The sequence below is a fragment of the Mirounga angustirostris genome, unplaced genomic scaffold, assembly GCF_029215605.1.
Source record: "Mirounga angustirostris isolate CCGP_5_RB_7025 unplaced genomic scaffold, mMirAng1.0.hap1 SCAF_12, whole genome shotgun sequence".
NCBI classification, from domain to species: Eukaryota; Metazoa; Chordata; class Mammalia; order Carnivora; family Phocidae; genus Mirounga; species Mirounga angustirostris.
Window position 1 is genome coordinate 105434539 of NW_026991720.1, and position 15407 is coordinate 105449945.

General features: G+C 60.1%; 1 protein-coding gene across 2 annotated transcripts in view; it reads left to right on the top strand.

Moving 5' to 3' along the window:
• Window positions 1-15194, top strand: part of NUDCD3 (NudC domain containing 3) — a 59508-nt gene extending 44314 nt beyond the window's left edge. The window contains exons 4-6 of one of the 2 annotated variants that reach the window (XM_045864998.3): window positions 4626-4769; window positions 11413-11601; window positions 13693-15194. In XM_045864998.3, coding sequence (XP_045720954.1) covers window positions 4626-4769; window positions 11413-11601; window positions 13693-13803 — 444 coding nt within the window. In that variant the 3' untranslated portion in view covers window positions 13804-15194. The remainder of the gene's footprint in view (window positions 1-4625; window positions 4770-11412; window positions 11602-13692) is intronic. The other variant, XM_054505376.2, reaches the window with a different exon arrangement.
• Window positions 15195-15407: the final 213 nt, after the last annotated feature.

Sequence of the window (15407 nt, forward strand, 5' to 3'; positions counted from 1 at the left end):
ATGACCTTAGCTGAAGGCAGACGCTTAATGACTGAGCCACCCAGACGCCCCATCATTTGTCCTATCTTTAGATTTTCTGATTCTTTCTTCTAGCTGCTGTGATTTGCTTTTGAGACCCTCTAGTAGATTTTCTGCTTCAGTTTTTTTCCCCAGTTACTTTTAAATTTCGGAATTTGTATTTGTTTTTTTTTTTTAAAGTAATGTTTATCTGTTTATTGATATTCTTCATGAGGTAGTATTCTCATACTTTGTTTTAGTTATGAGTTTTAGTCTTTAGTTTTATGAGTATATTTACAATAGCTGACTTACAGACTTTTACTAAGCCCATGTCTAGATTTCCTTGGGGACGGGTTTTATTGTTTGCTTTTGTTCCATGTATATGGACTATCTTTTCTTGTTTTAGTGAGTCCTGTAATTTTTTTGTTGAAAATTAGACATTTTAAATAACAATATGGCAGTCCTGGACCTCCGATTCTCCCTTTTTCTCATGGTTTGTTGCTGTTGGTACTTGATGTAGTTGTTCTTGTTTGTTGGGTGACTTTTCTGAGCTAATTTTCTAAAGTCTGTATTCTTTATTGTGTGTGGCCAGTGAAGTCTCTACTTGGTGAACTTAGTAATCAACAAATGATTGGGCAGACTTTCTTAAACACCTAGGACCAGTGAATTTCTCTCCCAGGGAACTCCATGTATGTATTAGGGCCTGCCTTTAACGCTTAGCCTAGCAGTTGAAAGTTCTGCCTTGGCCTCCACTTGCTCATGCAGAGGCTCAAAGTCAGCCAGTGGTGAGAGGTTAGGGCCTCACCAAAGGGTTTTTTCTAAGTCTGCACATAGCCTGCACATTCATGTGTCCAAAGTTTTCAAAATCTCCACGGGCATTATATTCCGCAGCTTTTCCTTTTGTTTGCCTCAGCTGTTATCCCCTGTTTCAGTCAGCTGTGAAGTTAAAATACTCGCCTCTGATTGTTTTCAACAAACACTCCCTGGGGAAAAGGCTTTTCTGAGTCCATTTAAAAACAGCCTAACAATTGGGGTCTTCTGGGGAACCATCCCACAGGTCAAGTGATCCGAGTTCTTGGGAATGAAGTTTTGGAGGAGCTCCAGCTCCTCTGTGCTCCCTCTGATGGCTGCCAGGCTATACTGGGGATGTGGGTTACCAAGGGGCTAGAGAGTGAGAACGGGCCTAGGGTCAGCTAAAATGTCATAAAGCTTGTTTTTCTTGAATCAGTGCTCTCTGGGTTCCTGCAAACCTTTGATTAGTTTCCAAAGTTCAGAAAACGTACATATTGACAATTTTTACCAATATTCTTGTTGCTTTTTTGAAAGAGAGCTTTTTTGGAGGTGTTACTCTATAATTTACACTTTTGGATCAGGAATTTCTTGTGTAGCTTTTTGTTTTCCTGGTGTTTCTTTTTAACTTGTAAAAAATAGTATCTTTTCTTCATAATGTCCAAATCAGCCAGACGCACTAGAACAACGTATTGTCTAGAAATCGCTTTTCCTAAAGCCCTCTCACCTCTGATTCCAACCCGGACCAATTATGTTTCAGTTCTGCTGTATAGTTTCCATCCTGGAGCTTCCTTTCACTGTACTTCTAGATTAAATTCGGTGTTTCGGATCCCTTTTGGATCTTCCCACCCCCCCCCAGTTTTATTAAGGTATAATTGACATATGACACTCTGTTAGCTTCTGTGGTATAACATAAGGCTCTGACATCTGTATTGCACAATGGTCACCGAGGTAGAATTAGTTACACTTGTCACCATACGTAGTTAAGGTTTTGTGTCTGTGTGTGTGATGAGTGTTGGAGTTCTGCTCTCTTAGCAGCTTCTTCATGCCCGGTGCCATGTTGTGAGCTGTGGTCACCGTGCTGTGCAGGAGGTCCAGGCCCCACTGACCTTCCTATTGGACGTTTGTGCCTTTGACCCCGTTCCCCCAGGATCTTCCTCTGGTTTGGTTTTTTTCCTCATTTTGCTGGGCTATAGCCTCAAGGAACTTTCTCAAGGTATGTTGTAAATAAGAGATTCTTGAATGTCTTAAAATGTAGTTATTTTAAACTTTCCCTTATTTCATGGTTCAGGTGTGTATGGAAATCTAACTTTAAAAAAAGTTCTCCCCTTAGAAAATTGAAGACATTGCTTCCCTGTCATCTTATGTCCAGTGTTAACTGTTTCTAGAGATCTCTTCCGTTCAGGTTCTTTGTGAGTAAACTTTTATCCCTGGTCTTTGGAATTTTTAGGGCCTTATTTTGAGTTCTCGGTGTTATGAGTCCACGAGTTTGTGTGCGTTGTGTTTTACTCCTTCTGCACAGCCCTCGGTGGGGTTTTGTCCGAAGGCATGTTTTCCTCGACCCCGGAGCATTGTCTTGTTGCTGCATGGTTCCCAGCACACCACCCCCACCGCCTGGATGGGTCTTTGTCTTTACCTTGATGTTTTTTGATTTTGTTTTCCAGTCTTTCTGTTGCAGATTCTATTTTAGCTTCTGTGTGTTTAATTCTAAGTGGTGTATGTGTGTGATTGTTCTATTTTCATATTTCATTTTGGTTCCATGGTCACACCTCTCACGCCTCTCTGAGGATATATACTGGAAATACTTTAGAATTTCCTTTTTTTCCTATTTGCTCCGTAGTCTTTGTTTTTTCATGCTGTTGCTTTAAGGATGCCTTTCTTAATTTCCTAGTAGTTTTTTTAATTAAAAAAACGTATTTTCCCCATTCTTCTGAGTAGGGGATGGATGGTGTCGATGGTGTTCTCCATTACGTGGCTGAGGTCTGGTCAGAGCCGAGGGGCCGACCGGCCAGCCTTCCGTACAGGACATGGGGCCGACCGCCCACACCGCCCCTCAGACTGCTGCTCCGTGTCTCTGGAGCACTGCCCCGTTGGTCTGTACCACAGCGGGGTCCTGTCCCCTCTGGTGGGGCTTCCTCAGCTGTCCCAGGGCTGACTGAGGGGCTCTGCTCCCGTCCTCCCTGCCTGCTGACTGCCAGCCAGAAGCCCCATGCACAGACGAGACGACTCACTCGTCCCTGCTCCGTGCTGTCTGTCCCCACACTCTTCTCCTTTGTCTCCACGTTTCCTCCTCCTCCTCCTTCCTCCCTTGCATTGTCTGGGGTTTTTCTCTTTGTGCTTTGTTCCTGTCGTTTCTGTGGGTCACAGAGGCTGGGACACGATCACCCTCCCCAGAGTGACATCTCAGACTGGAAGCATCTCCTATCTGGGTCCCCTTCGGTGCTTTGGCTCATCCCCTGTTGTGCAGGCCTCGCAGTGTGAGAAGCTTGCCCAAATTTGGAAATTATCGTGTTACGTAAAGTTGGCTGGGAGGATTTTATTAAAGTGAGCTTGCTCCTGGGGCGCCTCCACCACACATCCAAATTCATGGTCAGGGACATCGTCTGGGAGTGTGCCAGGCTGCTGCTGATTTGGCCATTGGATGCTGAGTAAATCCGGGTCGTGCCCATGTCTTTGCAGAACTGGCTGAGTGAACAGGACACCCCCAGAGGTTGGGTGTGGGCATGTGTGGGCCGTGGGTCACTCTGCTCTGTAGCAGCGCTTTTGTCCCCTTTTCCCTGCTTCCCCCGCTTCCCCCACTCCCGGCACGGTTCAGGAATTCTTCCTCTCGCCCGAGAGCCGCCTGATGGTGGGAACTGTGGAACAGCACCCCTTCCACTGTCCATCTTTTACTCGAGGGTTTTTACAGTACAATTAGGTTACAGGAGCCAAGCTCGAATATTCTGTGACTGAGAATTTCTGTTCGATGCTTTATGCGTGTTTAATGAGCACTTACCAAGCCATGTGGGAGGGTCGTCTCCAAACAAAAGCGGATGGAACCCCACCCTTAGGCCTGAGTTCTCCCCTCCAGTGTCTTTTCATTTAATGCACGCATTATGCAGATGCTGTCATAAAAAGATTTTGCAGTTTAGACACATGTTTCAGAGTTCAAAAAGAATTGAAATGGAATAAAAACAGGAGTTCTGTGTGCTTCCCTTTTCCGGTTACTGATCTGATGAACCTCCAGGGGTTCACGAGCTTTGGATGCTTCAGGCCAGGGTCCCAGCAGGTCCCAGTGTGGTTGTGCAGGCAGCTGCAGGGGAGAAGGGAGAGACTGTCCAGGACAAGTGTCCCCAAGGAGAGAATGGTGGGCTGAGAGGCTGGGTTTCTCGAGAACAGGGGAGCCGGCCTCACTGTCCCCGGGGAAGGCACAGTGGTTTGCAGACGGAGGCAGAGTGGGCGTGCGGGGGCTCGGCCCTCCTGGGCGTCCTCCAGAGCTGTGCTGCTGATGAGGCCCGACAGCGAGATGGGGGTGGGAGCCTGCACCAGCCATGCTTGCCTTCCACCATGGCTACCGGTCTCCCCGATGGAGAAGGGATTTCTGTGGAAAACCAGTAGTTTTCCCTGCGTCATCATTACGCACGTTGAAACGGGACTTCCAGTACGTTTACTTGGAGACGGCGGTGCGTGGGCTGCCTCCAGTGTCACTGGGTCGGTAGGATTCTCTTCGTCCAGAGTGCCTGTGGACCCCCAGGATGGCCTTGCATCTTGCTCTCCCGTGGTCTGCGGCCAGGTCCTGCTTGGGAGCGTGCTAGGCACCACCTTCCAGCACAGAGTGACTCCCTTCTGCTCGGTTCCAGGTCTCGGTGGCCCTGAGCAGCAGCTCCATCCGGGTGGCTGTGCTAGAGGAGGATGGGGAGCACGTCCTCATGGAAGGGAAGTTCACCCACAAGGTCAACACCGAGAGCTCTCTCTGGAGCCTGGAGCCTGGCAAGTGCGTCCTGGTGAGTGTGGGCGTTGGTGCTCGAGCTCTGGGAGGGGGTGGGGGTCACACCCGCTGTGGGGCTTATCCTCGGGCCGTGGGGGCATGGATTCCTGCTGTCTGGGGCACAGCTCAGGGGGCACCTCTGCTGGCCTCGGCCCCTTGGGGTCCGGCCATTTGGTTCTCTGAAGCAGAGCATGAACTCATGGTCCTCCGTCCTTGTGCCCACATGGTGACCACACGCGCAGGCCGCACGCGGTGACCACAGAGGAGCTCCTGTGGGGTCATCCCCAGAGCATGGCTGTGCTTGCCAGTGACCTGGTTACAGCTGAGGCAGAACCAAATGTGACAAATTGGAAGGCAGGTTGAATTTCACGGATGTCCTCCTGGAGGATGCAGAGTTAACAGATTCAAACAGACCGGCTTGTTTGACAAAGGGGATCTCAGCTGGCTGTGCCCCTTGGGGCTGCAGAAGCCAAGCCAGGTGCTCTGGCACTCCTGTTCCTGGCATCCTCAGTGGCTCCTTCCCCCTCCTCGGGGCCTCGCACCCGGTCTGGCAGGGGGTGCCCAACCAGGGTCTGGTGAGAGGGTGCAGTCACCAGGAACAGACCAGGTCTGTGGACAGAACCTCATGATTTTACACAGACCCATTCTTCACGTGTGCCCGGAAGGAAGGAAGGAAGGAAAAATGTTCCCGTTTCATGTTCGCAGGATGGGCACCAGTGGGCCAGCCTGTGTGCGCTGACCGGAGGCCTTGGCGCGAGAGGGGTCTGTCGTGCGGGGCTGCTGGGGCGCACTCACGGGCCCTCTGTGTGATGGGGACACCAGGTCGTGGGTCACAGGCAAAGCCCACCCAGCTCTTGTTCTCAGCCTTGCTGGGCTCCTCCCTGCCCTTCGGAGGTTCCTGCTCCTCTCCGTGGGATTGTGACAGTTGTCATCCTGGGGCTCAGCCCCTCTGCCCATCACGCCGTGCCTGCCTGTCCCCCAGGCCCCGGCCCCATTGCAGAATGCCTTCCCGGTCACGGCCTCACTGGTGCCTCTCGGGGCTGTGGGAGGTAAAGTCAGGGTCTCCTCGCCACCTCCAGCCCAGCCTCCCAGCGGCTCATCCTGTGCCAGTGGGGCTGCGAGACCCGAGACCCAGGGTGCCCACTGCCTGCGGACAGCGCGGGGGGGCCCCGAGCAGCGCCCCAGTGGGAGTCCCACCCAGGGTGCACGCGTTCTGCCTGATGCCCCGCCAGGACGTGTGCGCCCGCGTCCCTGCGCGGACGGGCCGGCCGAGGGCTCGCTGCTGCCCTGGCGTCCGTCAGGGTTATCGCCCGCGTACTTTCTGTGTCCGCTGTGGAGACGCGCCTCTGGTGATCCCTGAGCTCGTCTCGTGGGGGCTTCGTTGGTAGCCGTGCCTGACTTCCTCACGGCCACATTGCCTCTCTGTGTGTCCGTGTGCGAGTGCTCGAACACGGCTGTGGTTCGCGCAGCCCGTTAAACCTTGTCATCGGCTGCCATTTCTGAGCACGCTCGGGGCCCGTTTAACTCTCCAGAAGCTCATCCATGGGACGTGACTCGCCCGAGGCGGAGCCCCACGTGCCTCTCCGCCTCCCGGCTGCGGGGCGCCCTGAGGGGGTGGGGGGAGCGCGCGCGCAGCCCGTGGGAGGCCTTCCTCCCGTCCGCCCACGCCGTGCCCGCTGCCACTGACTTTCCTACTTTGCCTTTGCCACGCGCCTGCCGCTCGGCGAGTTCAGCTGTGCGGAGCCGGCCACGGGCGGAGGTGCACTTGGCGCTGCCCGTGAACATGGTTTCTGACCCCCCCCAGCCGGGTCCGTGGGGGAGCCCTCGGGTCTGCGGGTGCTGGGCGAGTACTGCCCGCGGTGCTCGGGGAGGCTTGACCTCAGCAGCTGGGGCTGCGTGGGGAAGGCCCTCGCACGCACGCCCCGAGCTTGCCCGTTGGCACCGCCGGTGTGCCCTGCCCGTGGGGTGTGGGGCTCCCCCCGCCTCCCCTCCCGACCACGGGCCGTGTTCTGGACGTCGCGGTTCGTGTGATGTTTGGCGTCATGTATCTGAGATGGTACCGCGGCCGAGCGAGCGCGTTGCCGTGACGCATGAAGACCCTTATCCCTTTGCTGCTGGGGGCATGCACCACGTCCCTCGGGCCTCCGCTCCGCTCGGCACTGCCTGGCTCGGGTAGTCCCATCGGCTGCACGGGAACTGCGTTCCTGACCCTTAGGATGAGGCTGAGAGCCTTGGCTGGCCCAGCCCCAGACGTCCGTAGGTTGCTGATGGTTCAGGGCCAGGCCCTGTGCTGGGCACCAGGGCGACTGAAAAACATGGTCGAGGGCGCCTGTCCGGAGGGCTGCAGGCCTGGAAAGGGTTCCAGTGTCCTCCCCAGAGCCTGGAACCTGCGAATGGGACCTTACGAGAGAACAAGAGGGAGGTTGGAGACGGAGGAGGACACACAGGCGGAAGGAGTGACGTGAAGACAGGCAGATGCTGGGGAGACCGCCACAGCCCGTCCCCGGAGACCTCCGCAGGGAGCCCAGCCCTGCAGCCCCTGTCGGACTTCCGGCCTCCAGACGGAGAGCATCAAGGCCCCTGGCTGCCCCGGGGCACCGAGGGGCGAGACTGCTGTGAGGGCCTCATGGACCACGAGGGGCAACCCCAGGGCTGCCCGTCACCTCCCCAGAGTCCTTGGTCCGTGCCTGACCTCCCAGCGGGCGACGTCACTGGCTTCCCAGCCCCCGTCGTCCCCTGAGGGCGTGCACATCAGACAAGCTGCAGGCGTTCGGAGCGGGCAGGGGTGGCAGCTAAAACCGGATGACAGCTCTTACCTCCCTCCCTCCCACACTCGAGAGTGTTAAACGAGGCTCCTTGCCTCTCAGGCAGGCTCCTTTCTCTGCTGAGAGACAGGGAGTCGGCGCTTCCCCCGAGCCGTGCTGTCCCAGAGGCGCACCAGCGCCCTGTCCTTGTCCCACTACCCCCCCCCCCCCCGCGGTGCTGACGGCCCCCTCTGCCGGGGCGGGGTGTTCCCGGGCCGGCCCCTGCCCCGCTTAGCGCTCCCCCGAGCGTGTGCGTGCGTGCGGACTGTGCCCCCGCATCCTCTCCTGGACTTCAGTTCTCAGCGGGGCTGCAGGCTCACCGTAGTCCTCGGCCGTCTGCCAGGGGACGCTGTCCTGCGCCCTGTGTGTGTGCGGCCGCCAGCATGGACTTGCCGACCCACACTCACCGTGGCTGGCCTGCCCGCGCGCCTTCGTCTGTCCCTCTCCGTGTCCTGACGAGGATGTGCGTTTCCCGCGGGGTCACAGCGCATCCTCCGTCCCAGCTGCGGGCTCAGTAACCGCAGCATTCTGGCAAGTGCTGGAAGCCAGTCCGTGGAACGGCCTTCCGCGCGCTCCTCTCCCAGGACCCTGGGCGTTTCTCGGGCCAGTCAGCACTGTGGCGCCGTCCCCAGGCAGTCCCTGAGTCCCAGCAGGGAGGAGCTGTGGCTCCGGGGGGTGGGCAGCAGGAAGGTGCCAGGCACAACCAGCAGACTGTGCTCCTGGGGGATGCAGGGTCGTCCCTCCGTCCTGGGGCGAGGTGAGCGCAGAGGCGAACGCAGACAGCGTTCCCTACCGGCACAACCACGCCCCGGCCCTGTTCCGTCCGGCCCACACAGTGCTCTGATCTGTGAGCTTAAAAAGCTCGTTGGCGGCATGAAACACTGGGCGCTTGCCCGTCGTCCTGCTGTGCCTGGCTAGCTCCGGGGTCGGTGGTTGGATGCAGACCCACGTCCTTCCAGAGGGGCCTGCAGGGAGCAGGTTCCGCCGTCTGCCCTCGTGGCCAGCACCGTCCACGGCTCTCACGGTGTCCCCCTGGTCCCCACTGTCTGGACGGCCGCTGCCCCCGTCAGGCACGAGGCCGCCCTGCTTGGACGCTGTTCTGCCAGGCAGGGGGGAGGGGGAGGCAGGGCTGCTGAGTCATCGCACAGGTTGTGGGGGTGCTGAGCTCCTTCACACGGGGTTGGAAGTTTCTGTGAGGACGCTTCGGGAAACTGATTGGAGATCTGGGACCAGGTCGATGTGAGGGTCCTGGAGGGAGGCCAGGTAAGGGGGTGTGGCGAGTTAGCGAGGATACTCTCAACACCTGCGTGATGAGGGATGGGAGTGAGCGGGAGCCACCGAGATGCCGGGCACCCGGGAGTGGTGCTAACAGCGGTTAAATGGCTCCACCGTGGGGGAGGAGGCCCCTGCCGCCATTGTGGGGAAACGGGCTCAGGGAGGAAGCCGGTGGATGTGGCGGAGTGACACCCTGGACGGGGCACAGTGTCACCTGAGCAGTATACTCTTGGGGGCACCTTCCTGAGCTTAATCAGGAGGAAACACAAGACGAACCTCAAATGAAGAGTGGTCTTTAAATGCGAGGCCATGGAATGTTCCAGATGAGCAGGGACAGGACCGCTAAGGTGCATTTGGGACCTCAGCCTGGATCCTGTGCAGGAGGGAAAGTTCTGCTAAAGAAAAGAGCATCCCTGTCCCCGGGAAGGAGGCACCTGTTGAGATATCGGGTGGTTCCGGGCAAGATCGTGGAACTGACTGTGAGTCATGCGTGTCGTCAAATGCATGTGCCGTGATGGAGCAGGGGTAGCCTGTCGGTGGGGGAGCCCAGGACAAACACACACGGCTATGTTTGGAATTATTCCAAGTAAAATGTTCAGGAAAACACGATGGTAAACGAGCACGCGGAAGGGTGGCGACGTCTTTGGTCACGGAACCACGAACCAGAGCAACGCGCCACTTCCCCCCTGCTGGGCGGCGTGGACGTGCCATGGGGACAGCACGCTGAGTGCAAGAAGTGGGGGCTCAGAAGGACACCGAGGGTGCGCAGTGGGGGGCCGGGAAGCATAACGACACGGTGGGGAGGGGCTGGTGGTGGGCACGGGGCTCCTTTGGGGCGAGGACGGTGCCCTGAACCGGATAGCGGTGGTGGTTGCCGAACACTGTTGGGCTAAACGCACGGAGTTGTTCACTTTAGAATGATCGACTGTGTTATGTGAGTTTTCTCTCAAAACACAGTGTCTCTTACTTATTTTTTCTTAAAGATTTTATTTATTTGACAGAGACACAGCGAGAGAGGGAGCACAAGCAGGGGGAGTGGGAGAGGGAGAAGCAGGCTCCCCGCCGAGCAGGGAGCCCAATGTGGGGCTCGATCCCAGAACCCTGGGATCATGACCCGAGCCCAGGGCAGACGCTCAACGACTGAGCCACCCAAGCGCCCTTCAAAATAGTGGTTTTAAAAGTGTTGCTCGGCTCATCTTGATTTTTGTTGGGTTTGCGAAGGGCTCATGTGGGTAGCAAGGCCCGGTAGCTCCTTGTGTGCCGGGTCAGCCCGTCCTGCCCAGAAACCCTGTGTGTGGTTGGCGGTTCACGTGGAGGGGCGGGCAGCAGAGGTGGTGCAGGGCTGACCCCTGCCATGCCCTCTGCGGAGGGGCGCTGCTGGGCCCAGAGTGGCTCTGCCCTTGGCCCTGCGGGCTGCTGACTCCTGGGTGTGTGCAGAGGTCCTGGCAGGGGTGATGACGGAGGGCCTGCGGGTGGGAAGGGCCTGAGGGTCTCTGTCTCCAGAGGCAGAGCGGCCTGTAAGTGCCTCGGAGCGCTCTCCGGGAATAAAGGGGATAGCGAGACCGGGAACGCCTTCCCCCTCGGAAGGTGTTGGTTGTGTTGGAACACAGATCTGCACCTCGGCGGAGGTGGGCCGTGCTCTCGATATTGGGGTCTCAGAGGGCCAGGTCAGGTCCCCGCACACAAACTGGGGAGCAAAGTCCGTGAGAAGCGGCTGACTGGAGCATCTGGAGACCAGATCCACCCCAAACGTCAACCATGGCGTTGGCATCTCCGAGCCCGCGGTCTCGGTGCCCCCTCCCCCCCCTGCCCCCGTCTTCACGCCCCACGCCCGCCGGGATAGTCGGCAGCGGGGAGGCTTATTTCTGTCCTGCAGACATTGCCATGCTGTCACCCAGACACCCTCTCACCGTGCGGCCTGCCCCGTATCCCACACCCCGAGTCCTTCTCCGGGACTGGGCTGGAGCCCTGCTGTGGTGGTGAGGTCCGGACCCCCGGTGGGGGGCTCAGGCACATGGTGTCCTCACAGACGTCACTGGTGGGGGCCAGTTCCGGGTCTGTGGAGTCACGATTGTGCTCTGGCCAGGAATCCTCTGCTCGGGGTGCTGCTCTGAGTGAGAGCTGCTCTGGCTGCAGGCCTGTCTTGTCTGCCCTGCCTCCCAGCCTTCGGGGTGTGACTGGGGCTTTCGTGCCTTTGGAGACTAAGTGGACAGTGTGAGGGACTGTGGACCGCCCAGCAGTCCGTTCTCGGCCTCTGAGGAGCTCGGCCACCAGCCCACAGGGAGGCATGCCGTCTGGGCCCCACCTCCCCCGTGCGCTGCCCTGACTTGGGGGGCGTGCTGGAGGCAAGGGAGGTCCTCGGGGGTGTGGTGGGCACTGGGGGGGGCGGGCAGGAGCCTGTGGACAGAGGCTCCTCTCCCCGGCGGTGCAGGGAGGCTGGGGCGGGGGCCAGGCTGGGGTCCTGGCCGCTGAGCGGGTGCGGGGCACTCACACACGCAGGTCCTCGGCCTCCAAGAGAACCTGGGGTGGGGGGGACGAGGGCTGCCCCCCCACGGAGCGCTGTCTGCCCGTGTGTCCCAGGTGAGCCTGAACAAGGTGGGTGAGTACTGGTGGAGCGCTGTCCTGGAGGGCGAGGAGCACATCGACATCGACAAGATCAACAAGGAGCGCTCCATGGCCACGGTGGACGAGGAGGAGCACGCCGTGCTGGACAGGCTCACCTTCGACTACCACCAGAAGCTGCAGGGCAAGCCGCAGAGCCACGAGCTGGTGAGGAGGCGTGCTGGGCGGGGGCGGTGGGGGACGCTGCGGGCAGGAGGGTCTGCAGCAGGGTCCTCGCAGGTGGCTCTGGCCCTCCGGGGTGGGGCACTGGTTCTGCCCCTGTTCAGAGCCCAGGTGGAAGGGCTGTGATGTGCAGCTGGTCCACACAGACGTGGGACGTCGCACGTGATCCGGGCTCTCCGGGGCTGTGTGTGGGCGGGGGGGGGGGGGGGGGGGACGGTGCCCAGACAGCCCCTCCCCCGAGCCCCCGGGGACCCTCGGCAGAGTTGTGGGGAGCCAGGCCCAGCCCTGCTGCAGGGCCCATGGGAAGAAAATCCTTCCGAGTCACTTGGGAACGTCAGAGACCAGAGAAGTCCGGATGGCCAGCGTGGAGGGGACATTAGGGGTCCACACGGGCAGAGGTCCGCACCGCGCAGCACGTGCTGGGGGCAGGAACGCGGATCGCCAGGCGTGTTCATTCTTCCTTGTGCTCAGTGCTCCCAGGAATGTCTGTTGAGGGCAGGAAGGGTTGGTTTTATCAGGTTAATTTTGGTTCCCAGGTGTGGTGGGCACCGGCCGAGTCAAGTCTCACAGAGGAGGGGGTCTTCTTTGTTCCATGTGTGTCGACACGGGAGTCCCCCCGATGCCATTCGGGGTTCCGAGGCGTCCTCACTGGTCCTCCCTCCTGCCGCCCTTTCCTCAGGTCCCACGCAGATGGCCTTGCTCCTACGAGGGTCACTCAGGGAGCTGACCACCGCCAGTTGGGCAGGGCCGGCTGGGTCATGAGAGGAGCATCGGGTGCTCTTGCCGGCTCGTGGTCAGGGTGGCTCGGGCAGCAGGGCTGGGGCCTGAGTCCCGAGTTGGTCCCTGCCTCTGTTCTCCTGCCCCGAGTCTCTGAACCTGCCCTCGGTTGGGCTCCCTGACCACCTGGGCCTACAGGGCCCGGGGGGGCCGAGGTGGCCTGTGTCTCCGGCTGGCGCAGCCGAGCTCGCAGATGGGGGCCTCGCCTTCATGGGCGTTGGGTGGCAGCCACGGTCCGTTACAGGACAGCTGCCTGTGGCCACCAGAAGAAAGTGTGTGAGCTTGGGCCCCGCGGAGGGGCTCGAGCGCTGCTGCCTGGAAGTGGCCGGGAACCCAGGCCCTCGAGGGGAGCAGGAGACCCTCGCCGACGGGCCCGGGGACGGACAGCCGATGGGGACGTATCCGAAGAAGAGCTTTAAAGATGCTGCTAACAGACGGGCCTCTGTGCCTTGAGTCGGAAGGGACTCCGGAAGGACTTGCCACGTGCCGGGGGGCAGCGTGCGGCCCTGGGGGACGTGAGTGCTGGGCCGAGTGGCGCTTTCCGGGCACTTTGAGCAGACATGCAGGAGCCGGGGGCTGGGTGTGCCTCTCGCCCGGGTGACCTGCGCTTGAATGCGGGGCACCATCACTGCTGTCCAGGACTCCTCTGGGCTCGGCGGGGCTTTGGGGAGGACCGTCCTCACACACGGCTGTGAGGGAAGCGCCGTGTGGGGAGCGGGTTCGGACCACGAGAGCGTGAAGGCAGGAGGACTGTGCCGGGAGCTGGTGGTGAGGGAGCCAGATCTGGGGAAGCTCAGAGGTGCCGAGATCACACGGCCATGGAGCCTCGAGCTGGAGGGAAGCAGGTCCCCGGGAGGAGGAAATGTGGGGCCAGGGGTTCAGCAGGACCGGCTGGTGGCTCCCGAGGAGGCAGGGCCCGTGTGGGGAGCAGGAGTTGACGGCCCTGGATGGTCCCGGTACACAGCCCTCACCAGCGGTCAGGGCTCGCATGGGGCTCCTGTCCAGAGAGTGGCCGGCGGGGAGGGGGCTTGGAGTGGGCGGCAGGAGTTGGAGAGGAGGGGTGGGTGGGGCGTGTGTTGGGCGGGGCTGGTTTCTAGGCCCTGCGCGGTCGTGCGCCGCAGGTCAGCAGTGATCCGTTAACCCGGCCCATGTCCGCCGTGCTGGCGGTTGCACCGCTGGGCTTAAAGCCAGGGGAGAGGGGCCGCGGGCAGGAGGGACAGCGTGTCCTCGTGCGGAGGAGGCAGAGTGAGCCCTGCTCTGGGCCCTGCGTTAACCTCTGTGTCTGTTTTCTGTTTGTAGAAAGTCCACGAGATGCTGAAGAAGGGGTGGGATGCTGAAGGCTCCCCCTTCCGAGGCCAGCGATTCGACCCGGCCATGTTCAACATCTCCCCGGGGGCTGTGCAGTTTTAACGCCCGGAGGAAAGGAAGTGCCCGCTGGCCAGGAGGCGGGATGTTGGCCATGCCCCCGGCTCCCTCCTGCCAGGGACTCGTTGGCGGGTTTGCCCTTGCCATCCTTTCCTTCAAGGGCGAACCCGCGGCACCCGGCCCTGCATTTCCAGACTGCAGGGAGCAGTGCGGGGCGAGCGGGACGCCAGCCACCCGCTCTCCTCTTGCGGCCGTGCACACGCTCTGCTTGCTTTCCTTGTGCTGGGGGCGGGGAGTGGGTGCTGGGCCAACTGCTGACGTGGGGGGGGGGGCGGGGGGAGCCCTAGCCTTGACATCTCCCTGCCCCACGTGTGCGTGTGGTGTTGCTTGGCGTTTGTGCGCGTCCGCCACCTGCTCATCCCCGTCAAGGAGCAGCAGAAAGTGGGGTCCTGGTCGCCGCTTCTGGTTGTGGGGACACAGTCCCTAGTGGCCACAGGCGCAGCAGGAACTGGCCTCGACGTCTTCTCGTGGGACCCGGTTCTTGTCAAAGAGCTGACCGGGTGCCCCCAGGAGACCAGAGCACGGCGGCCCCGCCCCTGCCCCGTCGGCCGTCGGACGGCAGGTCTCCCGGGACCTCCCCTTGTGGCTCTGTCCTCGGGGCGGACAAGGACTCCTTTCTGGGCGATGGTCCCTCTGGAAACGGCCCCCTTCGCCTGAGTAGGTGGGAGGGGGCTCGTCAGTCGTGTGCGGGCAGGTTTGTGGCTCGCGGAGGCCTGAATACCCAGTCCCTGGGAAGCATCGGGTGGCTCTGCCGCCTTCGAGGGAGGTGCAGACGCCAGGTGGCTGGTGGGAGCATCGCCGGAGGGGGGGCGCGGAGCCCTGTCCCCTGTAGTTGGCACTGAGGCTGGTCGTGGAGCTGCTGAGACCCGTCCTCGGGAGCCCCCGGGATGTGCACACCTGCCCACGTCACCAGCGTCTCGTGTGAGAACTGTTCTCAATGGTCTCGGGCCCCTGGGCCACGCCGTGAGGGTCTTCTGGTGTGACGAGGGGGGCTGTGCACCTGCATCCCAGCCACTTGGGAGACCGGGGAGCCGTGGACTCTGTGGTCCCTTGTCTTCCTCTGCCCGACGTTCTCTTCAGTGTTGTGTTTCTGCCCCGCCCCGCCGGTCATGATGGCGGCTCACCGGCGTCTGGGAGTGGCGGGCCGGGGCCGCCACGCCGGTCCATGCTGCTGATGGCGGGCTGTCCTCACGGGCGTCTCTGCCCCTCGCTGCCAGCTGGACCCTGGAGCCGTGCAGCCCGTGTGTTTTCTCTCTCTAGACGCGGCCGCCGCAGATTGGCCACTGAGCTCCGTCAGCCGAGGTCCGCGGAGAGCAGGGTGCCCGCCTGCGAAGTCCCTCTCCAGTGTCGGTTTGCAATAAATCTGTATTTAAGCACTTCGGCGTCCGTGTGTGTCATCAGCTGCCGAGACTGTTGTGTGTGTGCGCGTGTGCGTGGGGACATTTCCGGAACTCCAGCCACGAGGTCCCTGGCTCTCACACAAAGCAAGCCCCACAGAGGGAGACTCCTGTGTCCTTTGAACTCTGCTTGTCTCCACCTGTGGCTTTCAGAAGATCAGAGCTCTTGATCAAGAAGAACGGATTGTGGCC